The sequence below is a fragment of the Peromyscus eremicus genome, chromosome 14, assembly GCF_949786415.1.
Source record: "Peromyscus eremicus chromosome 14, PerEre_H2_v1, whole genome shotgun sequence".
In the NCBI taxonomy this organism is placed as follows: Eukaryota; Metazoa; Chordata; class Mammalia; order Rodentia; family Cricetidae; genus Peromyscus; species Peromyscus eremicus.
The window spans coordinates 22,977,389-23,002,682 of record NC_081430.1 but is presented as its reverse complement, the minus strand read 5'-3'; the positions used below and the strand labels follow the sequence as shown (position 1 = coordinate 23,002,682).

At 40.8% G+C, this 25,294-nt stretch overlaps 1 protein-coding gene across 1 annotated transcript in view; it reads right to left on the bottom strand.

Annotated features, from left to right (window-relative positions):
- Window positions 1–25,294, bottom strand: part of Akap6 (A-kinase anchoring protein 6) — a 304,232-nt gene that overhangs the window by 18,163 nt on the left and 260,775 nt on the right. Inside the window, exon 12 of the mRNA XM_059279296.1 lies at window positions 23,013–23,228. Coding sequence (XP_059135279.1) covers window positions 23,013–23,228 — 216 coding nt within the window. The remainder of the gene's footprint in view (window positions 1–23,012; window positions 23,229–25,294) is intronic.

Genomic DNA, 25,294 nt, shown 5'->3' with positions numbered 1-25,294 from the left:
ACACAGCAGGTCCCACAGGCTGGCATGTGAGGACACAAGCATAGGACATACTGGAGAGGAAACTGAAGGAGGCGGGTCCTCAGCCAATCGGACCCTGGCCGGTGGGCCCGCCAGGCTGGTCACCATCCTTTTGCCCTCTCACATCAGTCCTGGAAGAACAGAACTGAGAGTCTACAGACATTTCAGAACACACAGCCAACTCCGAGTGTCCTGACGTGTCTCTCTCTCCACTCCAGACACAGGAGCACCTCCCAACAGTGTATTTATTTAACAATTAGAAAGGAAACAAAACAAACAAAGAATTAAATGCTTCAGTTTTATCTTGTTTGTGGGAAACAGACTGCCAAGAACTTTGATGTTCTCTAAGCAAAGTGGCCCAGGGGCTGTAGGAAGGAATTCTACAGAAGAAAACAGAGTTCATGTGCGTGCCTATGAGTGTTCGTGTGCACACAGACACACAGACACACACATATACACACACAAAACAAACAAGCAAAAAGAAAAACAAAGCAACCCCTACCCCCCAAAAAAAGCAAAACAAAACACTGAGTACTTTCTTCAGTCTCATCTTTCGGTATCTTCAGTTTCACAGAAGGAGCTGCCCCAGAAAGGTGATGCTTCAACTACAAAGCCAAGGATAACAGAAATCTTATTCTGTTTCTGTTCTAGGTTCTGGCCATAGAGAACCTAAAACCTGAGAATTTCCTGAGTGACAGCACTAGTTTTCCAGTTTTCAGGAAGAGTCCTTTTGAATTCATACTGATAAGGCAATAAAAAAAGGGTCCGAGACGGCCTCAGGGAGGGGGCTGGTCTTCTAGAGCACCAAGGGACAATTAGGAGGGCTCAAACTTCCTTCTCTCTAAGGACCACTTGGAAAGGAAGGTGGTCCTGAAGATTCACACTCTAAAAGTGCTGAAGAATGACATTGATGAGCTCCCAGGTACTCGACATCAGAGGGTACTAGAATAGTAGGGTACCCAGACAGGCAGGGAGGCTTTGGTTGTCTTCCACCTAACCTGTGTCGAACTTCTGTTTGGGTATTCGGAATCTGCCTCTTTTTATAGCAGACTGGAAGATGTATTTCCCCAAGCTCTGAAAGCTAGTCTAGAAAACTACTGAAATGAGGCGACAGTTGAGGAGCTTGGAAGCCTGTCATAGCGGGAGATAGAGTTGGCATCTGAAGTCGGACAGTCCTCTGAGACTGTGCCCTTTCCCTCATGAGATTGGGTGCCAACTCCACCTAGAAAGTGTCAGAACTGTGTTAAAGGACACCGAGCTGGTATCCTAGAAGTAAAAACTGTGTGTGGAGAAAATAAATGAACACCTATAAATATGCTATCACAGGGCTTGTATATAAAGAAACGATGTTTTTGTAGAGAAGTAATGTATTTGTGCCAATACATTAGGGACCTTTAAATGAGTTCATAATTTATATATAAATCTTAAGTTTCTAACTTCAGTGTTGGTAATATTAAAGCTGGGTGGAAATAAATCAATGCTTGCACCGATCTCGTTTTTCTTAATTCTTATAGAAATAGTTTTCATAGTTTGCCCTTGTTTTCTCTGTCACTGTATTGGCCATGGTGTTTCCAAGCTCAAGGAATCATCTCACCTCAGCCTCCCGAGCAGCTAAGACCACAGACACCCACAGCATTGTGCTCAGCTCCCAGGTCCTTTACTGGTAACCTCCACTGCAGGGCAGAATTACCTTCTCATCTAACTTTGAATATTGTACTAGAAGAAATTACAGAATTACCCATTTCTACCAGTAAACAAACTATTTTATCTTGGCCATGGCTTTGTAGACAAACAACTGGAATTTTTCACTCCCCTCAGAAGAGACTCAATAGGAAAGGGGTTTATTTTTCTCCTCTCAGTCACTATCCCAGAATTCCATGACAGTACCAAAGTTACAACTGTTTAAAAGTTAATATAAAAATTAACTGGGAAGTTTTTTTTTTTAATTAAGGAATTTCTTTTTTTCCTACCTCTTCAGGATTACGTAGACCTGAAATAACTAACAGGAAGTTCAAAAGAAAAATAACTTCCGTGAAACAGCAGACATTCCAAATGGAGTGGAAGAACAGTGCTGACTTTACCTACTGTGCAGAAAAATCTAAGGACAGCAGACCCACATGCCAGCTGGATAATGGAGCTCCCCTCAATGATAACATTACACCCCATTTTTCTGGCTTATTCCAGCTGTTTGGTATTTGCATTTTTAGTGTCAGGACTTAAAAATCTTAGAATGATAACATGAAATCCTTAGAATGATCTAGAAGTAGCGTAAGATACAAGGAAACCCTTGCCCATGCACAGGTGTCTGCCTGAAAAGCTGCTCATCCAGTAACACACAGAGTTCACTTTTGTCCCCCATCTGCCCTTTACAAAGTACACATAGTTGTTTCCCCCTCTGCAGGTTTATCGTCCACGGTTTCAGTAATTCAACATCAACTGAGGCCTGAAGATATTAAATGGGAAATTCTAGATATAAACAGTTCATAAAATGTAAATTGAACACCTTTCTGAGTATCACAGTAAATCTCACTCTACCCTGCCCCATTCTACCTTGATATGAACCATCCATCTGTCCAACGTATCCACTGTGTATGATCTACCCACCTGTATATATTGTAGTAGACACCTTCACTACCTCAGTTTCTATGTTCAAATAACTAACTCCTGTGTTATTGGTTTATAAGAACCTCATGTCACAAGAGTATTGACTCTGGCATTGTGGATTTGCCGAAGAGAAGGAGTAGAGTGTTTTGTTCAATTACAAGGTGAACGTTCTCAGCGAGGAAAGAAAAAGCAAAGCTGAACACATGGAGGTTGCCAAGACGTACTCTCAGAATCAATCCTCCAACTCTGAAATTGCCAAGGAAGAGGCAGTTTGTGCTAGTTTTGCTTTAAAAGCTCTAATAGCAAAAGCTGCAGCTACAGTGTGCAATCAGTGTTTAGTTAATAAGGGAAAGGTGCATGTAGGTAAACAACACGGTATTAAAACACACAGCGCTTAGCAGCCATGGTTTCAGGCCTCTGTGACGGGTCTTGGAACATATTCCCAGGAAACAAGAGGGGAAGGCCTACCATGTTCATTGAGAGAACTTTGTTTCTGCTTATTTCCATGAAGGAGGGTACACAGGGGGAGCCAGCATGGTGACATCACTGTTTTTTCATTACTTACTCCTCTTGGATCATCAGGGTATGATTGTCTTTCTTTCTTCTCAAATTCTAAGTGAATGATTAAAATGCATCATTCAGAGAAAGAAATAAGAATGTAGTGTTGGCCATGTAGGTGAGTCATTTAAATCCATCCTATCATATTTAATATATAACCTGCTGTTTTGTTTCTGCTCCATCTTACCTGGACTAGTCAACTAAAAGTGTTTCCCCACATTCCTAATCTGATTGGCTCAAAGTTGAAGGTTAATAGACATGTCTGTGGTGGTATTGTGTTCCCCAAAATACTGTGTACCCTAATAAACTTATCTGGGGTCAGAGAACAGAACAGCCACTAGATACTTAGGTTAGGCAGAGGTAGCACACACCTTTAATCCTAGCATTCCAGAGGCAGAAATCCATGTGTTCAAGGATACAGCCAAGCATGGTGACTCACGCCTTTAATCCCAGAAAGTGAGCCTTTAATCCCGGGGAGTGGTGGTAGAAAGCAGAAAGGTATATAAGGCGTGAGGACCAGAAGCTAGAAGCTTTTAGCTGGTTAAGCTTCAGGCTTTCGAGCAGCAGTTCAGCTGAGAGCCATTGGGATGAGGACACAGAAGCTTCCAGTCTGAGGAAACAAGACCAGCTGAGAAGTTGGCCAGGTGAGGTTAGCTGTGGCCTGTTCTGTCTCTCTGATCTTCCAGTGTTCACCCCAATAACTGGCCTCAGGTTTGATTTTATTAGTAAGAACTTTTAAGATTCCTGCTACACAGGTCAGCTGGTGACTTATTTTCTTGACCCAGGTTAACCCTTGTATCTACTTCTCATTATACCTCATTTGATTTATATCTTTGCTTTCTTACTCAGAGGGGACTAGAACTGTCTCAGAGTGGCAAGGGTACCTCCCTGAGCTGTTACTGTTTCCTCCACAAAAACAACTAGAAGATTTATAAATTACAATGGATGTTGGGACAGTTGCTCAAAAGTTCAGGATGAATGTTCCTAGCAGGTAATAAATGTTTTTGAAAAAGGTTTCCAAGAGACCTTATACTTCTGATTCATAATACAGAATCTTTAGATGGATTAAAAATGTAGAATTATATTGGAGATTGAGTTTCTGCAATCTTAATGTATTTTATAACCCAGCTTGATTAGAACAAAAGCAGTGGTCCTGGGTCTTGGGGTTTGGATAGAAGAAAGTCCAAGTGTTGAGAGCTCAGTCCCCAGCTGGTGCGGGGCAGGGGGGGGGGGAGCGGGGGGCGTGTCATGGGGATGCTGTCTTCCTCGGGGTGACACACTGAGATGGCTATTAAGAGGTCGAGCCTCTTTGCTGGGAGCAAGTCACAGCGGGTGTGCTTCTGAAGAGTGTATCTTGTCCCCGGCTCCTTAACGTCTTTTTCTCTCCATGTCCTGCCTTCCATGAAGTTAGCCATTTCTCTACTTCCTGCCTTCCATGAAGTTTTAGCCATCTCTCCATTTCCTGCCTTCCACGAAGTTAGCCACTTTGCTCTACCAGAGGCTCCCAGTCCTGATGCTCAATCTCACGTGGACCCATGAGGAATGGAGCCAATTACATCTGATCCGAAACCTCTGAAACTGTGGGCCAACGCAAATCCCTGCTCCCTTAAGTTTTTCCCAGTGTTCGGTCAGCAAAGAAAGACTGGCTGATACAACCCTTCTGTCAGCACTCTAAATTGTGGCACAAAGCACGGATTTCCACAGCATCGAAATATAAATTTAAATCCAGAGAAAATGACCTTACATATAAATTTATTTTGTAAATGAAAAATAAAATGCAATCTTTAGGGGTTAGGGTACATTTAATCCCCTCTTCTTGGCTAAATATATCTAGAAGCTCTAAACCTTTTGAAGGGTGCTCGAAACTGATCTAGGTGCTCTAACCCTCCTTAAGAGGGCCGCTTAGACAATACACAGAGTTTATAGTAGAGATAAGCAAGACTCTGAGCAGCCAGCAGGGCTAATTATCTACACCTAACCTGCTAGATTCAGTCCCTCAAGGCCCTTGCCATGCAGCCCTCTGTGACTGGTGTCTCTGCTGGGCTTGCACTCAAGTGTGATGGAGAGAGAGCATTTTTTGTTTTACAAATCCTGGTGGTTGTTTTTTTTTTTTTCTATTAATAAATTGGAAGTAATCAGGAAAATAGAACCCCAGATGATGTCCATCTCTTACCAGATCAGCTATATTTTTTCAAAGGACTTCTCTGTAAGATGTTCTCTATGCAGATGCATTAGGGACCACCAGGGGCATCCAGATCAATATATATTCCTTGCGTTTACCTGCATATCAAACTGACAAAACCTTTACTTTTCTCCTGCAAATCTAAAGTCCCCCCTTCTACCCCCGACCCCCGTCCCTTTGCCAAATTAATCATGTTGCTTCATTCTTTAGCAAAGGGCTAGATGAGCTGTGACTCTGTAAACTTTAGGAACTCATTTATGATGTTGCCTGATCAGAACTTACATTTATTTACCCAGTGTACCCATAAAACCTAGCTTTCATTAGTGCTGGGAGGAACTGTCCTGCTCTCCTCCTCACTGGGGAAGGAGAAGCCAGAGAAGATAATTAGCCTTGAAACAATACGGAGGCTTGCTGGGCAAGCAGTAGTGTGAAAACAGTTACTCCTCACAAAAGAGGGGAAATTAGTTTGCTGGATAAAAAAGGAGGTGTCAGATTGAAGACTGAAAGGCCTGCCAACAGAAGTAGATAGCTCTATGCATCATTAATGAAATTTTTTAACACTTAAACGCCACAGCTGTCCACATTTAAATGCATGTATATGCCATGTGTTTCCAAAGATTAATATGGATGCTAAAACATTTCTTTCCTCCTTAAATTTCTAGACGTTGTTTCTGTCTATCTCATTTCACCTACTTTCTTTCCAAGAATCAAAATGTTCTGGCTTTCTCAGCACCGCGCCCTCATTTTTGAAGCCCACATACGCCGCCACACATCCTGGAGATGGGCAGCGTGCTCATTATATTTTAACAAACACATTATTTTACATTCATAATACCGATATTTTAGTCAACAGAAAGTTTGTTTTGATTTCTCTGCTTCACAGAGTGAAGACTTATGATGTGCGTTCCCTTTCAAAACTTCCTCCTGGAGCATCAAGGCTCCCTGAAGCAGCCCCGTTTTGGCAGAGATTCAGTTCTGTGCAGGGCCAAAAGGAATAGAATAAACAAACACTGCTCCATGCAGCTGGCGAGATCATTTACATATTACTGCACACCAAACATGAAGACCTGAATATGGATCAGAGCTACAGTGGCGTTGACACAAATGTCACAGAGATAAAGAGAGACACAATCCAACACATCGCTGTTTATTTTGCCACTGCTTCTGTATGAGTGCCGCTAAGGAAAAAATGGGGGAATTGCGTTTTGAAAATTGGCTTCCTTTCTGTATTTGAAGTGGATTCTTTCTAACCGTAGCACAAGAGAAGAAGGAAGCAAAAAGGCATGAGTGGGGCCTCTCGGATTCTCCAGGTTTGCTTTATCAGTTAAAACAGTTTTAATGTCTTCAGTTTGGGATTAGGTAGATTAGTGATCTTACAAAAATGTTTTTTAAAATGCAAAGCTGCCTAAATTCCCATCTAGCCCTTTCCCCAGTCTTGATTATTTCAGCCTAACACTGAGCTCTTTAATTGGGTTGAGGTCCCTGGTAGGGGGTGATGCAGGAAGTAAAGGTCCAGTAAAGATGCTTCAGGAAGCACCATGCAGTGGGCAGGAGTCGCTTAGCATCCTTAGCTCATGTGCTTTGGTCCTTGTTTCTGCACACGAAGCTTGTGGCTTCCAGTTGACTCTTTTTGACCTCAGAAAGAGGTGTCCTAGGAAAGAGGAGATTCCTCTCTGGATATGCATTGCTGCAACTTTTTTCCCCCAATTCCCATCCTTGGGAAAGACAAGAGTTGTAAGAACATCCTGAGTGAGGAAACTCAGACTCAGAAGGACAAACAAGTTATGTACTCACTCGTAAGTGGATACTAAGAAGCAAAGCAAAGGATAACCAGACTACAACCCACAGCTCCAGAGAAGCTAGGTAACAAGGAGGACCCTAAGAGGGATGCATACATTGCCCTAGGAGGGGGAAATAGTTGAGCTCTCCTGAGTAAACTGGGGGTATTTGGGGGGGCAATGGAGGGTAGGGGATGGGGGATGGGAGCATGGGGGAATGGATGGTTGAGCTGGAACAGAGGTGGAGTGGGAGAGCAATGAGGGAGAGATCTCGATAGAGGGAGACATCATGGGGATATGGAGAAATCTGTTGCAAGGGAAGTTCCTAGGAACCCACAGGGATAACCCCAGCTTAGACTACTAGCAGTGGTGGAAGGGGTGCATGAGTTGGTCTACTCCAGTAATCAGATTGGTGAATACCCTAACTGTTATCATAGAGCCTTCATCCAGTAACTGATGGAAGCAGATGCAGAGAGCCACGGCCAAGCACCAGGCCGAGCTCCAGAAGTCCAGTCAAAGAGAGAGAAGAGGGATTCTATGAGCAAGGGGCATCAGGACCATGATAGAGAAACCTACAGAGACAACTGAACTAAGCTATTGGGAACTCATGAACTTTGGACCGGACCGACAGCTGTAGAGCCTGCATGGGACTGGACTGGGCCCTCTGCATGGGTGAGACAGTTGTGTAGCTTGGTCTGTTTGAGGGGCCCCTGACAGTGGGAATAGGATCTATCCATGGTACATGAACTGGCTTTTTGGAGCCCATTGCCTATGGTGGGACACCTTGCACAGCCTTGATGCAGGGGGAGGGGCCTGGGACCTGCCTCAGCTGAATGTGCAGGGCTTTGCTGACTCCCTATGGGAGGTCATACCTTTTAGGAGGTGAGGATGGGGGAGTGGGAGGAGGGATGTGGAAGGGATCTTCTATGGTTGGAATGTGGAATGAACAAAAAATTTCTTAATAAAAAAAAAGAAAAGAAAAAGAAGAACCAACAAAGGTAACATAGATAAAGACGACAGAGACAGGATGAGGGATAAAGAGAATATAAGATATTTTGCTCTCTATCACATTCAAATGCCTTTATCCTGAATTGAACAAGATGGGCTTACATGCAAAAATGCTTTCAAAATGGATTATTTTAGTAGCTTGTAGACCTTTAACATCCAGGAGTAATTGTCATAGCTATTCTTGCTGAAGATTAAAAGAAAAGAGAGAAATCAGGGCTCATGGATTCATCTAATCACATATAAATATCATTAAAGTTTATTGTAGAATGATCTTTAAAATTTAAGACAAGGGAGTTGAAAATACTTGGCCAAGAGAAAAGTACTTCCTTTCAATAACAATTGAAAAATTCCTTTGACTGGGCCAATGAAAACCCCTCTATTTCCACAATTCCAAATTCAAGAAATGGAATTCATTGCATCAAGGAACAGCAAGTGAAATCCTGTCATAATCACATGTGGAAGGGCTGATCCCTAACACAGAGGTGAATTCAGAGCTGGGACACCAGGTCACTATTCAGTCAAGAGGACTGTGATCTCTGACTGACACTGATAGGTTCAGAACTCAGTGATGCGTTCTTGGGAGGTGATAAAACCTTGGGAGGTGAGACTTAGTTGAAGGGAGGGGGTCCTTGGGGATATGCCCTTGGGGGCTCTGCCACTGGCCTCCCCTTGTTCTCTCTAGAACCTGGTTAACATGGGCAAGCAGCTTTGCTCTGTCACAGTCTTCCACCATTGGGTCTTTGCTTCACTGCAGGCTCAGGAACAATGAAGTTGTCTAACCATAAACTAACCTTCAAACCCGTGAGCCAAAATGAGTCTTTCCTCCTTTGATTTTTTTTCAGCATTTTGTCAGTGCCACAAAAGAAAACCTGTCTAACACAAATGCACAAGGAAGAGTTCTTACTCAAAAGGCCATTAGACGTTCTTGTGGAAATTTACGAAAACCCCATCACAAAACTTTAAAGGAAACTGGAGACAACAGTGTGTTTACTATAATCCTACATACCATTTCCAAACCAAACTTCCCAAAATAAATCCTTGCATTGTATTACTTCATTCATAAAACCAAACCACCCTTAATCACACACATGAAAACACATGCACATACAACTTTCCATGGGTATTTTTTATTCTAAATTATTGTCGTTTTTTAAGGCCTTCCATAATCTGGTCACCTATAATGACTGGCACTCAATTTGTTGCATTCTTCTGAAGATAATATTCACTACAACAATTGCCTCATGAATGGTCCCTGCTCCTTGTGGCACTGTACTTTGCTCTTAGTAGATCTTATTAACATTCTTACGTGAATGAATGAACGGATGGCTGTGGGTTCTATTTTCTTCACCTAAAATTTTCAAAATTCAGTTATATATTCTTCTAAAGAATAAAACATCACTTAGCCCTCGGAGGTCTCTCTATCATTTGATTCTCACATTAGAGGTAGAGTGATGTAATTTGCCACAGTCATTTATTCATTTAGCAGATACTTGTTGACCCAACAATGTGCCACCCAGACACTGAGCACACAAGAAGCATCTCCACAGTTTTAGAGTTCCTTTTGTAACAGATGCTGTCATTTCCATCCCAAATGCAGTTTGGAGTAATTATTGTCTCATCTATGTCAATATTGTCTTACTGTCGGTATACATACATACATAACATACATACATACATACATACATATATGGTTTGGAAGTTCATTGAGAATGAAGATGTTCTGCTTTTCTGCAGGCAAAAATCCCAGAGTGGCAACCACACTGCAGGCACTCACAGGGTATTTCTAGACTATTGGTTGGTTCATTCCTTCCTAACCCATAACCCAGTGGAATCAGCAAAAACTATGCATGCATATAGATTAAACATTTAGAATACAATGCATACTTGGGAGTCAACAGTAATAAACTGGCAGCATTATGGCTATGGAAAGAATATGTTTTATGTGTGTTAAAATAGCTTTAGCTTTGATATCTTGAGCCTATGGGCTTATATCTATAATGTTTTATACACATTCTTTTACACACAAAAATTGCCTTTTCAATTTTGATATTTTAATTTCAATCTCCCATGACTTAAACATAATATCTTTATTTGATATTCAGTAAACTCAGTCATAAATGTGTTTAAAAATTGTAAACATAACTCAGGGGAAACAACAGACCTAAATATTAGACCTAAATGGAAAAGGAAGTCAAGGCGGCTCTAACCTTCCTGCAGCAATATGAGACAATTATTTGATACTTGTGGTATTTGCACTGAAATGTTTTCTCTCAAGTCAGAATGTAAATGTGACTTCGTGATCAACAGATTGGTCCTAATGCTCAATGCCTGTATATCTAGACCAGTTCTCCTTGTCCCCTTCCAAGTCATAACATGGAGAAAATGCTCACACAGACCTGCATTGTGATTGGCCACTGCAAGGGTCTGTGTTCTTTCCAGGATGCTTGCCCTATAAAGACTTTAGTATCTTAGCTCGTGGCTAACCAATTCAAAACACAAGACAGAGTTCTGCACAAGGAAACAAGAGGATTCTTTGATTGGTTAAAACACGAAATACGTCAGAAGGAGAAGAGGTAGTCCAAAAAGAACTAAGTGGCAGATTAGGATAAAAATGAAAATAAGTAGTAGCCTAACTAAGTCAAGTTATTACCTTTTTAGACAACTTCATTCACTTGTACCATAAACACACTGATAAAATATGTTGAAATATACAACAAATTTGTTGATCACCAGGTACAAGGTAAAAAATATATATATGGCTTGCAGCTAGTGGGTCCAAATGTAACCTGTGATCTGATTCCAGGAAGAGATTCCATTTATTCTAGAAGGTCAGGAAAAGCTTTTCTGAAAAATGGGATTGGAGTCAATTTTGAGAGAATAACAAGACTTTTCTGGGAGGGAACCAAGGGCTGGATGGACCCTGAAGGCAGAAGAAACAAGGCTTCATGGCAAGAGGAAGCAGTCTGCACTTGAAAAGGGTCTGGCCTACAGGGAGGGCAGAGACTGGATTAGAAACAAACCCAGACAAGCAGAAAAGAGGGGTAATCAGATTAGTACTTCTAAAGCTTCCGCAGGCTTCAGAGTGGAGAGAAGACGAGGTCTGGGAAAGGCTACGGCAGAGGTATTTCTGAGAACGTTGGCCTCGTGCACCTGCAGCAGCTCACATACTCTATGCAAACTAATCATTGGCCAAAGCCTCTGCCAGCCTGGGCTAAGGTGGCATTAGCACACTTAGAGGAAAGGGCTCTTTATACAGTAACACCCCCGAGCTGAGATGATGAGCTGGTTGCAAGGGACAGAGAGACCGAAGAGTGAAGGAAGGCCCTGTTCTTTGCCTTAGCACGACGGAAGAGCTGATGCTGTTTTTCCTTGCGATCTATACTACTGGAGAAGGATCAGCTTGTCGGGAAAGATTAAGATTTTTCTTTTGAACAAACAGAGTTTGAAATGCCTTGGGGAGATCTCTGGAGAACTGTAGTCCTGACTTTGTGTGTCTGGAGTTCCTGAAGCTGTGGGTGGAGTGTGATTGCCTAGAGAGAAGAAGAAGATAAAAAGAGCAGCTGGACTTGAAACCCGGGTAGAGCAGGATGAATAAAGAAAGGGGAAAGATCAATGTGGACCAGAGTATTCAGACGGAAGCTGGGGGATGAAGAGGTTTTCAGCTGACCTCCGAGAGCTGGGCAGGAGAATTTTAGAAAACTATTCTTCTATTAAATGATGTATTATAATATAGTAATTTCTCTAAATCTAGAAAAATATAAGGAATATAAAATATTTGACATAAGCCCAGTAAACATTTTACTTCATCCCTGACACATAGAACACATTAAAAATCAGAGCGGTAACATGCATACATACATGGCATGATCAGCATTTTAAACACATCTTGCTCGGCATTGTATCAAAATTTCTAGGTCATAAAATATTTATGAATAATGTGAGTTTTAATCACTTTAGATATTCTTAAAACTCTACTGGAAGTGTATGTTTTTCGGAACGTTATATTACTTTCACATCGGGGACAGATTTCTAGATAACATAAGGATATCTTCCTATGAATAGCTCAGATTCTCTGAGGGTAAATTTTTAAAAAGATAAATACTGACAGTGTTACATTGCATGTCTTTCCTGACTGGTTAGGTTGGATGCTCGTTTGCTCATTTATGGTTGACTAACTATTTTATTACTGATTTATAACTTGTTTGGTCATATCCTTTGCCAAGTTAAATACATACATACATATATTATATATATATATATATATACACGTATGTGTGTATATGTACACATATATGCATACACATACACACACACACACAACTAGATAGACAGGCTGGTCCAAAATGTTTCTATAGTTACTGTGGGGTCCATCAGAGGAGGTTTGGGAGGTTATGGGCTTTGATTTTTAAAAATAATGGAATTATAACATATCCTTAATGGGAGGATGACATAATTACAACAGCATCTCGGCCATGTAAGTCAGACACGCTGAGACTGAGTCGACCGGAGGAGGTACTTGGAGATAAGCATACTAGCATGGAATGGAATCTGCAGGATCATTGGTGATTCTAACAGGAGTGTGAGTGGTAGGGTGTGCGCATGTGTTAGATCATTGTGACATATGTAAGGAGAGACAGAGCCACCAATAAACCAAAATTCAATGCTGGAAATAAAAACTTAAAACTATAAAGTAAGTGAAGAACTTCCTTAATGGGTTTATAACTAGATTGCAGATAGCAAAAGGATCAGTGAGATTAGGCAATAATAATTTTAAAATTCTTAACTGAAGTGCCAAGAGAAAGTGATCACATAGATAAAGAAAATGTATGATTCCATCACCACAATGGGAAGTATCCATTCATAAAGAATAAATGATATTATTTGGAAAAAAAGTGGCATGATCTAGCGATCATCATGTTCAAGAGAAATGAGCCACATTCAAAGACAAACATCATACCACCTTTCCCACATATGGAATGTAGACTCTAAGAAGGCCGAAGGGAGAGCCTTTGGGAAGAGCAAAAGGAATAGCAGAAGGAAGCAGGGGGCAAGAAAAGGTAATGGAGAGGAAGAATGTGAGCGAGCTATTTTATACGAATGTATGAAAATATCACAATAAAACCCATTGTTTGGTTCTATAGATAAATACTAATAAAAGAAAAAAATTAAAAGATTTTAAAATAAAAGTCCTATGTGGAAACAAAAGGAAAAGGCTTTCTTCTTTGCTCACTATCATTTGGTGGCATGCTTATTAAGACAAATAGAGTAACTCGGCTCTTCCAGGCAGTGGGACACAGACAGACTTGGAAGCAAGGCTTGTGAATATGTTTGTTGGCTTTCTCCTCTCTGTCCACTGATGTGGCAGGGGAAGCATTGCTGGAGGCTCTCATCTCCCTGCAGTCATGTCTAAGGCAGAGTCTGCTAAGCAGCTCAAACAGCTGCATAAGCTCTTCAATGGAGGACTGAGTTTCAAAATAATTGATGAGGCTCAGAAGCCATGTTGAACAATGGGGACTCCTCACCAGCAGTGTGGTGATGAGACATCCAGACACCAAATGCTCCAGGGATTTTGGATTTGTCACCTACACCACTGTGGAAGAGTCGGGTGAAGCCATCAATGCAAGGCCACACAAGGTGGATGGAAGTGTTGTGGAGCCAACGAGAGCTGTATCCAGAGAAGATTCACCAGGTGCCTACTTAACTGAAAAAAAGATCTGTGTGGTTGGTAGTAAGGAAGACACTGAAGAACATCTGTGAGATTATTTTAGGTGGTATGGGAAAATTAGAGTGGTTTAAATCATGACTGACAGAGACAGTATAAAGAAGGGGGGCTCTATTTTGTGACCTTTGATGAGCGTGACTCCACGGGTAAGGTTGTCATTCAGAAATACCACACTGTGAATGGCCACAACTGTGAAGTAAGAAAAACTTCGTGGAAGCAGTAGATGGCTAGTGCTTCATCTGGCCAAAGAGGTCAAAGTGGTCCAGAATCTTTGGTGGCGATTACAGAGGTGGTTTGGGTGGCAATGACAATTTTGATCATAGAAGAAGCTTCAGTGGCCCTGGTGGCTTTGGTAGCAGCTGTGGTGGTTGAGGTAGATGTGGTGATGGTGGGACAGCTGTAATGGACTCAATGATGATGGAAATAATTTTGGAGGTGGGGGGAGCTATAACTATATGGGCAGTTACAACATTCAGCCTTCAAATTTTGGACCTACAAAAGGAGGAAACTTTGGAGGCAGGGGTTCAGGCCCTTTTGGGGTTAGAGGCCAGGATTTGCTAAACCACAAAAGTCATGTGTCTATGGTGGTTCCAGCAGCAGCAGCTCTGGCAGTGGCAGAAGGTTTTAATTACTGCCAGGAAAAGTCTTTTCTTTCTTCCAAGTGAAGACATGGAGGTGTGCAAAGGAAAGTCATCTGCCACAGCGACACAACTAACGGCCACGCTCTTAATCACGATGTTTGTTTGGAATGCTCATGGAAATAAGCCGCTTCCCTTGAGAAATTCACTCTTCCCACTGAAACTTCCTCAGATGCACATCGTGTCTTATATTTAACTTTCAAGTATAATTTAAAATAATTTCTTTCTTCTCGCTTTCCTTCTCCCACTCTGGCTCCTCTCCTTCCATCCTCCTCTTCCTGCTCCTGCCTCCTCCTTTCCTCCCCCTCCCCCACCTCTCTCTGATCACAAGTAGAAACAAGAGAGAAGACATAGATATCTATACGATGCACCTTCATATCTTTGGAGAAAATAGTGAAAGATTTCTAAAATAAAAGTATTTATAGGCCCCTGCTATTGAAAGAACTTTTTGATATTGGGAGCCTGGCTAGAAATATTCTAGAGAAGGAAGCTGTTTTTGACATGTATAAGGATTTTTTTTTTTAAACAACCATCTCTCTTGTAAGTAATTAAGTACAAGTAATTACATAATTACTTGATTATGTAGCAGCAGTAAAATCTTACAGGAGGTTTCTCACTTAAACTCTAGCCTTATAAAAATAATTGCCACAAGTCAAATTTATTTTCTAAATGCAGTAATTCTTTCTGCATTTAATTTTTGCTCATGGGGGTGGAATCAAAGTCTATTTTTGTTTAATGACCAGAGCCAGAGAAATGTATACTTTATTAATATGTCACTATGTTCAGATACCAATTTAAACACTCAGGACGATGCTTCAGGTTACAATGTGAGAAACTCCTAGATGGGAAATGAAATTATAAGCTGAGATGGCATTCTAAAGAAAGTCTTCTGTCATAAGGTTGTAAAATCATTAGATCAGGGTGAGGACACTATTACTTAAGTTAAAAATAGCTTTTAAAAGTTCTTAGTTTTCAAAATGCATCACCAATAGTAATACAGAGAAAGTGAAAAAGTATTCAGAGAGAAAGAGAAAGAGAGAGAGAGAGAGAGAGAGAGAGAGAGAGAGAGAGAGAGAGAGAGAATGGCTTTCTATAACACCCCTTGTAAGGAGCCTGAGCAATGTAACGTATCAGGTTCCTTCCCTTTTATTTCATTCTTTCTTTCCTTTTTAAAAAGTGAGCTGGCTCATCATTGCAATTTTTCTCAAGTTCTTAGAACTCTAATTAAAATGTGGTAATTGGTTATGTTACCTCAATTACCATGATGCATGGACATTGATGCAAAGTGACACCAATTGAATCCCTTGGGTGTTTTACCCTGGGGCCATCCCATTTATTGTGGCCTTATTATTTTCAATTATGTGGCTAGCTGTGTTGTATACTTTCAAGGCCATTAAATGTGTATGGTTTTTCTGGACGCAAAGTTCTATTCTCAGGAGAGCTCTGCAGGATCAGAGCAGAAGGGAGAAAACCGTGTGTGTGAAGATAAAACCTCAAACCCTTGATTCACTAAGAATTCAAAGGTGCACTTGCTTGAAACAAGGCATTTCAAAGGAACCTAGGTTATTTCTGTTTAAACATGTCTTTGAAAAGCAAGAATGGTTTATACTATTAGACAACTACTGTGCCTACTAAAACAGAGATCTCATAACAGATAAAACTGATAGGAAAACAGATGCAAAATACTAATTTCTTCTATCTTTTCCAATACTTTTACTTTTTTGTTTGTTTGTTTGTTTTCAGACAAGATCACACCAAGTAGCACAGGCTGGCCTGGAATGTACTGTATAGCTCAGGTCAAAGTTCTTCCATCTTGGCCTGTGGAGGGCTAGTTTAATAGGCCTGCACGATCATGCCTGGAAAGACAAGTTCTCCCTGTCTGTCTGTCTGTCTGTCTGTCTTTCTCTCTCTCCCTCCCTCCCCCCTTAAATATTTAATTGCTTTTAGTTTCTGAATTCATCACACAAGTACACAGTTTTGACATCATTCCCTGACCTTCCTCTCCCTCCGCCCACTTCTCACGTGTCTCCGCCCACTTCTCACGTGTCTCCACCCCCTCCTGAATTCATAACCCCTTTTATAGACAAAAGTTGTCTTGCTCTGTAGATAAAGCTTAGGGCCTCTTAGCAAGGCTACGCAAAGCTGTACTGAATGTCTTTCAGATGCATATTCTAAGGGATCTGTCCTCAGAATGAACGTGAAGGTAAGAGTAGTCTGAATCTTGACAGAATGAAGTGTTTCCCCGCGGGAACACTATAGGCATTGGTGGGAAGATCTGTGTATGGGGTAGCTTATTCATTCTGGGTTGTTTCATTTCAAAGCCAAATGTATCCTTGGTGGTCACAAACAACTCCCAAACATTCGCCTCAAAAATCTTGGTGCAAATCTGGAAATGACCAGTGGCCACGATGACGCTGCATTCTGCCAGGCCATTCTGAAATGATACCTGCATCTTCTCCAGCTCTACTTTTCTGAAATGGCATCCTTGAACAGCTCAAAGTGGTAGAAAAATTCTGCCTTTGTTTCTCTCCTTGCTTGGCCTTCTATCTCTAAATAGGTATAACACTGGACTGGAAAACCAAGGAGGGCTGGTCACAAAGATCTTCCAAGCAATAAGCAAGGATATGGCAGAAACTTTAAGTATGTAACTTTACATTTATCTGAAGAATGTTCAGGTCCATTTCTATGAAGTATTTCCAAACTAAAATCCTATGATAGACAAAGAGCACACTTTTGATTAAGCGAATGTGATTACACTATTCTCGGGAACCTTGGCTATGCTTTGTATAATAGACATTCTTTTAAAAAACTTTTTGTGACTCAAAAGATAGTTTTGATATATGTTCTGTATATACTTAAAAATACTGTCATCTTTGTTGCTATTGGATGACATGCTTACCCATTTTTGTTGTATATATAAGATTATCACCATGCTTTGATATGCAAATGGTGCACTGAATACTGAATACTATAGTCAATAAAATTAGCATATCCATAATCTCAGTTTCTTTTGTGTATGTGTGTGGTAAGAATGCCAAAAACTTACTCTCTTAATACATTTCTTGTAGGCAAGGCAATATTATTAACTGTATTTATGCTTTTATACATTACATCTCTAGATTATTCACTCTACCATAATTGAAACTTTGTGTTCTTTGATAGACCTCTTTCCACTGTCCCGGTCTCCTGTCCCTGCAATCACCATTCTGCTCTGTTTCTATATATTTGCTTGTTTTCTCTGCTGTGACTTTAAGATTCCACACACAAATAAGATGGCCCACTATTTTTCTTGTGGTCTCCACTTATTTAATGTCGTATGATGGCCTCTAGTTTTCCCTCTGTTGCTGTAAATGTCTGACTCTCCATATACAGGATGAATATATACAGAACAACTTATTTTTTTATTCATTCACCGGGAATGATCTCAGTTTCCGTATCTTGGCTATGGTGGATAATGTTGTGAAGAATATGGGTATACAGGTACCTTAATGAGGGGATGGCACATACTCAGAATAGAGACTGTGGGGTCATACAATAATTCTAGTGTAGAACTTCCGTATCATTTCCCACAGTTGCAGCAATCAACTTCCCACAGTGGTGACTGGGAGAGCTTTTGTCTGTACCCTCTTGCCTTTTTGGTAAAAGTTGGTTAAAGTGTTTTAGATGTCAGTTAGGTCATGTGGCTTTACAACAACATCCATGTCCTTTTACATTCATATTGATTCTCTGGTCTATCAGTTATTGAGACAGGGTGTTGAAATTTTTCTCCCATACTCTGTTTTTCTTGTCTCTTCACAGGAATAGGTTTTCTGTGTGGTATATTCGTAAGTTGTCCTAGACACTTAGGAATGTCTTCTTCTCATGGTAAATTGGAACTCCCATTGAGAAGAAATGTCCTTCTTTATATCTTGTGGTGTTTTTTGCTATGACATTTACTTTGTTTAATATTAATATGTATACTCTACCACTATCTGGTAGGCAGTGTATGGTTGAATTTACCCAATTTAACAATTACGTTCTGTTGAGTAGTTTTTAGTCCATTTCATTCACTGGGACTATTGGTGCAGCCATGTTAAATCTTCATCTTGTCTTTAAAAACCTGATCACATCTGTTTCCTATTTTCCTTTTCTCCTTTAAATGGGGATATAAAAGATGAGCTTACTTTGTTTCCTTTGTGTCCTATCTAGCTTTTTGTTTGCTGCATCTTTAAGGTGGTACAACCGCATATACACACTTGATCTTATCACATTCTCCCTTTAAAGGATGCTCTAGTGCCTCACATAAAATAAAAATGGTACAAAGCTTCACGGCATGTCTGCTTCCTGGCCTTTGTGATACTGTTGCTGTACATTTTATCCTCTGTGCTATAAATCGTACCATGCACTGCTATTATCTTGATTTAAACAGTCTATTAACACTTAAAGAGATTGAAATAATAGGGAAAGTGTTTCTCATTTACTCACAGTTATAATTCCCATGTTCTTTATTCCTTTGCATATCTAGGTTTCTATTGGCTATAAGTTGTGTGTGGTTGATGGCCTTCCCTTAACATTTCTAGTAGTACTGTTATGCTGGTGAGGAACTTTCACTATAGATGTTTAGAAACTATATTTCTTCTCCTATTGGAATGCCATTTGCTCTGCGAAGGAAACTCTAGGTTATTTTCTTACATTGCTGCTTGACCTCCAGCTCCACCTTTCCCATCTCCTGACTTCCCTTGTTTCTGATAAAAATCTGGCAGTCACTCTTCTTGAAATGATCCTCATTCCTCCTCTAGCTGCTTTGAAGATACTGTCCCACCACTGGGCTTTATCAATTTGGTCTTGTCTGCATTAGCTAGTTTTCTTGTTGTTACCACAAAAACCCTGACAAAAGCAACTTAAGGGGAAAAGAGTTGATTCTGGTTCATGATCTGAGAATACAGCCCATGAGCACAGGGAAGCCGTGGAAGTAGGAGCTTGAAGTGGATGATCTCATTGTGTCCAAAGTCAAAAAGCAGAGAGCCATGCTAGTGCTCAGCTCCCCTTATCCTTTTTATGAAGTCCAAGATCCCAGCCTAGGGAATGGTGCCACCCACAGTGTGTAGATCCTCCCACCGCAGTTAACCTAATCAAGATACTTCCTCTAAGGATGCCCAGAAGCCTGGTAGTGGTGGCACAAGTCTTTAATCCCAGTACACAGGAGGCAGAGGCAGGAGAATCTCTGAGTCCGAATCCAGCCTAGTCTACAAAATGAGTTCAGGAACAAATAGGACTACACAGAGAAATTCTGTCTTTGCGGGGAGGGGAGAGTATGCCCAGAGGAAGTCTCCCAGGTGATGTTAGATCCCATCCACTTCACAACTGAGATGAACTATCACACTGTTAGTGGCATTTTTCTAAAGTGATTGAACAGAAAGAAGATATTTCTAATTTCTTAGAAGTTCCACAAATTGTTCTCTTCAATTTTTTTCAGTGTGTACCTTCTGTTGAAGAACTCAGAAAATAACTCTGTTTAGCTCTAGAGATTCCTGACTGTGGATCCCTCTGCTCCCTGGCACACTAAAGACTTCCAGCAAATTAGCCACATTGGCTTCACCAGATTCCATGCAGAGCCTGGAAATGTCCTTGAACTGAGAAAATGGACCAAGGAGCCCGAGAAAGACTTATTAGATAAGGAAAGAATGTTAAAAAGGTATCTTCTGGATGTTCTTACAAAAGTATTATTATAGAAATATGATTCCTAAAGCATAATGACTCAGAAGTATGATGACTTCTTTTGTAAAATGGTGAAAACTTAGAATCAGCATAGGTATAGTATATAGTTATACCAATGCCTGAATAAAAAAAAATTGACTAAACAAAATCCTGTACTCACTTATTCAGCAAATATTCATCGAGAGCTTATATATGCAAAATATGTTGCAAGTCTTGGAAATACAGCAGTAGAAATCCCTGTGCATAATCAGGAGATGGGGAGGGGTAGAGGCGCATGATGAACCAGCCAACAGGCCATTGTAGACCTTTGACTCTTGGCAAAGGTCACCTCCTACATTATTGAAATACGTATGTGATCATAAAAGCAACTTCTATTCCTCACTCAACAGCAGGGCCCAGAAGCAAAGAAACAGGCCCAACAAAACAATCTCTGCGTTCACCATTTACCGCATTGTTAGCCTCGGTCCACTCTCCATCTCTCCACTCCTTCCCTGAGAGCGACTTTCAGCCTTTTTTTTTTTTTATCACAAACATTATTATTTGCTACCTTCATCATTCCAAATTACCTAATTAGGACAGACTTCTCTCTGCAATTTATATAACATCTCTCCAGTAGCTCAAGCTTCCAAGAAGCAAGTTGCCTTTACTACAGACATAGGTAAAGCAACCCAGAAGATTGGGAAATGGCTCAGCAGATAGGAGAGTGTTCTCTGTACAAGCAAGAGGACCAGAGTTCAGATCCCCAGCACACATGTAACAGTGCAGCATGCCTAGAACCCCAGTACTATGAGGGGTAGAAACAGAAGGCTCGCTGGGGCTTGCTGATCGCCAGCTTAGCTCCAGATTCTGTGAGACCCTGTATCAAAGGAAAAAGAGAGTGACAGAGAAGGATTCGTCCCTTTCTGGCCTCCCCACAGGGGCATGCTTACCTGCATACATACATGCACAAACTCTCAATCACACATGGGAACCTGTGACCACACACACACACACACACACACACACACACACACACACACACACTCACACACAAGCAAATATCCATTCCCTACATCTACTTTATAAAGCCCAATCCAGCATTCCTGATCATATGATTCAAATAAATCCTGAAAGGGAATCAGTTTTGTCTTTGCCAAACCAGTTGAATGCTCTAAGATTGCCATAACTTTTCCTACTGGGAACGGTGCTGACCTGAGTCTCACCATCATCGCCACAAAGTACAGAAAGGATAACAACGTTTTTTTACCTTTACACACATTTTCAAAGAAGAAGAGGAGGAGGAAAGAGGGAGGGAGGGAGGGAGGGAGGGAGGGAGAAGAAAAGATGTTAGATAAACAGTTTCACAATAAAAGACACTCTGCCGGATGGTGGTGGTGCACAATTTTAATCCCAGCACTCGAGAGGCAGAGGAAGGTGGATCTCAATGAGTTCGAGGCCTGCCTGGTTTGCATAGTGAGTTCCAGGAGAGCCAGACTACACAGTGAAACCCTGTCTCAAAAAACGGGGAAAAAAAGAGGAGAGAAAGAAAGAAGGAAAGAAAGAAAGACACCCCATTATATTGCCTCTGATTAGTAATAATAATTTGGAAGTCTTAAGAAATTGCCGGGTGGCGGTGGCCCATGCCTCTAATCCCAGCACTCGGGAGGCAGAGGCAGGTGGATCTCTGCAAGTTCGAGGCCAGCCTGGGCTACAGAGTGAGTTCCAGGAAAGGCGCAAAGCTACACAGAGAAACCCTGTCTCGAAAAACAAAAAACAAAAAACAAACAAACAAAAAGAAATGTAACAACTTCAGCTAAGATCAATTGAATAGAACTATTGAGAGAAATCGCTTCCTGGAGTGAGCACAGCCACAAAGGCAAAATGGGCAGTTAGGTTTAATGATTCAATGCCTTCCTGCCAAGACCCCAACAGAAAATATACCAGAAAAGTCAATCCTAAGGCTTTGGTAAGAATAGAATTCGTATGTGGAAACTATTTTCAAGAACGACAAGAATTTTACATTTTGGTTCCCTTCTTTGCATGCTGAACTTTCCAAGTATGTAGAACTGGATATATATATATATCTTACATATATATACCTTACATAAGTCAAATGTGAAAAGTGGCCCTACAACTAATAGACACTGACGTCAAGGTCACTTCGGGGATATACTCTTTTCAGTGACAGTTTTGTTCTCCTAAGAAGGTGAAGGCTCTCAGAACAAATGTGTATTCTATAATAAACCAGCTTCTACTCTGACATATTTCTTTCTCCCAGTAACTGCGGAAACCTGCCCTCTCAGATCCGGCAAATTGTTAATGGGAACCACCACCCCCTACTATGAGCACTGCGCTAAACTGTAGGAGGAAACGTGACAGTCCTCAGTAATCTGGACCGATGGGGACAGGTGTGCAGATGGCCTTACCTCCTCACTAAATGGAAAGATAAACAATAGATAGTCAAGCAACAAAACCATACACAGAGCACACACACTGCTCCAGGCACTCGGGGTATTAAGCTACCTCCTAGCAAAATATCTGTGGAGCATTGTGTGCTTGGTGAATATGTTTGGAGAAAGAATGAATGAAAGAATCAATAGCCTCGGTGGTGAGGGTAACCAAAATAGACATGGGACGTTTTAAAAAGACAATGAGATGCCCTGAAATGCATGTCAGTAAAGTGAGTAACTTTCTCTTACGGATGAACGGAGTTTGGGTTAATGGATGGTTATTCCTCTAGTTCACAAGGAAGCTGATGTGAGGGACATGCTGTCGAAGCCTAGGGGGGAGTCAAAAAAGAGCCAATTCTGCTGGGGAACGACACTCACGGATTCTTGGCCCATCTTCTTCTGCAGCCGTGTTTGCCACTGGACGGCTTGCATGACAATGGCTTCCCACCTTCTTTCAAGGTTTACAATGATCAGCTGCATGGGCTGGTGATCCGCATTGAGATTGCAGGTGTCCCGGTCATCCAGAAGATGCTGGCACAACCGCAGAATGGAGGCCACCCCTCTGCGACGCTGCTTGATCTCATGACAGAGGGACTGCAATGCAGAAAAAGACCGGTTTGTACGTGTTTATAGGATTGACTCTCATGAGATAACCACTTCCACCATAATTTCACATTGTAGGGATATGCTCAGCTCCAAACACTAGGGCGAGAAGAAGGGACCCACAGTTTCCTTGGGATTAGTGGCCTCCAATACATAGCTGATGAATGCTAGGGAATTTAGGAGCCTCTGTTTCCTATTTCTCTTTCCACTGATTTATGTTTCCAAAATGGAAGATCTTGCCTTGACACCCAGGTATTAACAGCTTCTCACATTGGGGAAAACGATCTCTCAGGTCATATGAATTGTAGACAAACAAATTAAGGTTGTAGGTTCAAGGTCAAAGGAAACAGAACTACAAATAGAAAATCCTCCCCCAAAATGTAATTATTCTTCCAAGTTTATCCCTAGACTCTTTGGAGGGAAAAAGTTCAGTATTTTATTGGCAAAAATAAATAATACTACAAAGAATTTTCATATGTAAACTCTATTATCTAAAAAAACAGTGGGCAATATTTCTCTTCCAATGCTTGATTAACAAAGCAATAATATTCCTAAAACAGAAATCAAGCTACTGGCTTATTACTATACAATTTGCTGGTTGTTCTGTTTCTTTTAATAAGACAACCACACCATTTAAAAAGGATATGCATGCATCAAAATAGCATTTTGCCTCTCCGAAGCATTTGTATTGCTGCGCTGACCCTAAGCTGAACGATTGAAACAAAATAGTGGGTACACATGTCTAAAAATATTATATCCTTTCTTTGCCTACGGATAGTGTGTAAGTGATATTCTAATTCAAAGCCTTCAGGAGAAATGATGATTATACCCACAAACATCACTGAATTACTAATCTCCTTCTACTGCCACAATTGGACTGTTCCAACAGTTAGCAGATTGCTTATTAATCAACAAGGGTAAACAAGACAATGCAATTTCATTTAGTGTGAGGGTTTTAATGCCTGAAAGTATTTGTGCTTAAAATGTTAATCTAGATAAGGCTTCATTAGAAGAAGTCTTAAGATGATTAAGTGCTGTTCACTGAATTGTGCACGGAGTGATCAGCAGGTGGACATTCCATACAGATGTTCCACTTACTGATATAATGCATGCTATATCCATTTAAATGACCCTAACTCGGTAATAGCTGGAATTCTATTATTTCCGTAATGAGAGAACCTGTACCTTTAATATTTCTGAATTTTAAATGCAGTGAATGACAAATTCCCAAACCTCTATTTATGGCAAAATATGAATAGGAATTTTATTATTCACATCTTACCAGAGCAGCTGTTTCAGCTAGGTTTCCTGAACCGATCCTTATTTATTTTCCTAGGGTACATTACTATTTTCCTATATAACTCCCGATTCCACCCTGGGTCTGACAAATCCCTTTACTGATGCTATTCACCAGTTCAGTGCTGAGGACAGGAAACCTCTAGACAAGCAAAGATAAACTTGAAACCTAGTAAAGCAATAATACTGTGTTCATCTCCTTCAACAGTTCTCCCAACCACCTTCTCAACCCCCAACCTCCATCCCCCACCAGGAGACACACACACTTTTACTTCAACTTGTTCTCTTGATCTACAATTGCCAAGTCACCCAAACGATGAAGTCCACCAAATGCCTATCAAATTTTAGCCCAATATTGAATATGCAAGAAAGTGTTATGGTTATGGCCAGATTGAAATTGGTTCAAATGAGACCTGTGGATTGGAATATTGATGGTTTGAGCTTATTCAAAGAAAAGGGCTAAAAAAAAATCAGAAGATGTTTTGATGGAATTGGATTTTGCAAACCTCTTTTTGGTAGAATAATAACTGCATATCTATAAGCCAACAAAAAGCCTCGAAGTTCTTAGCTGAGGGGAAAAATCATAATGAATGGCACTAAAATGTGTGTGGAGTTAGCTCAGGCCACATTTGCAAAGTAGCTCAGATGGCCTTATTCACCTCACAAAGTCCTCAAATAGGCTATTGGGGATGTAATACATTTTCATAAAGATTTATTAATAGACCATGATTTTTTGAAAGTGTCCAGAATGCATTGAGTAT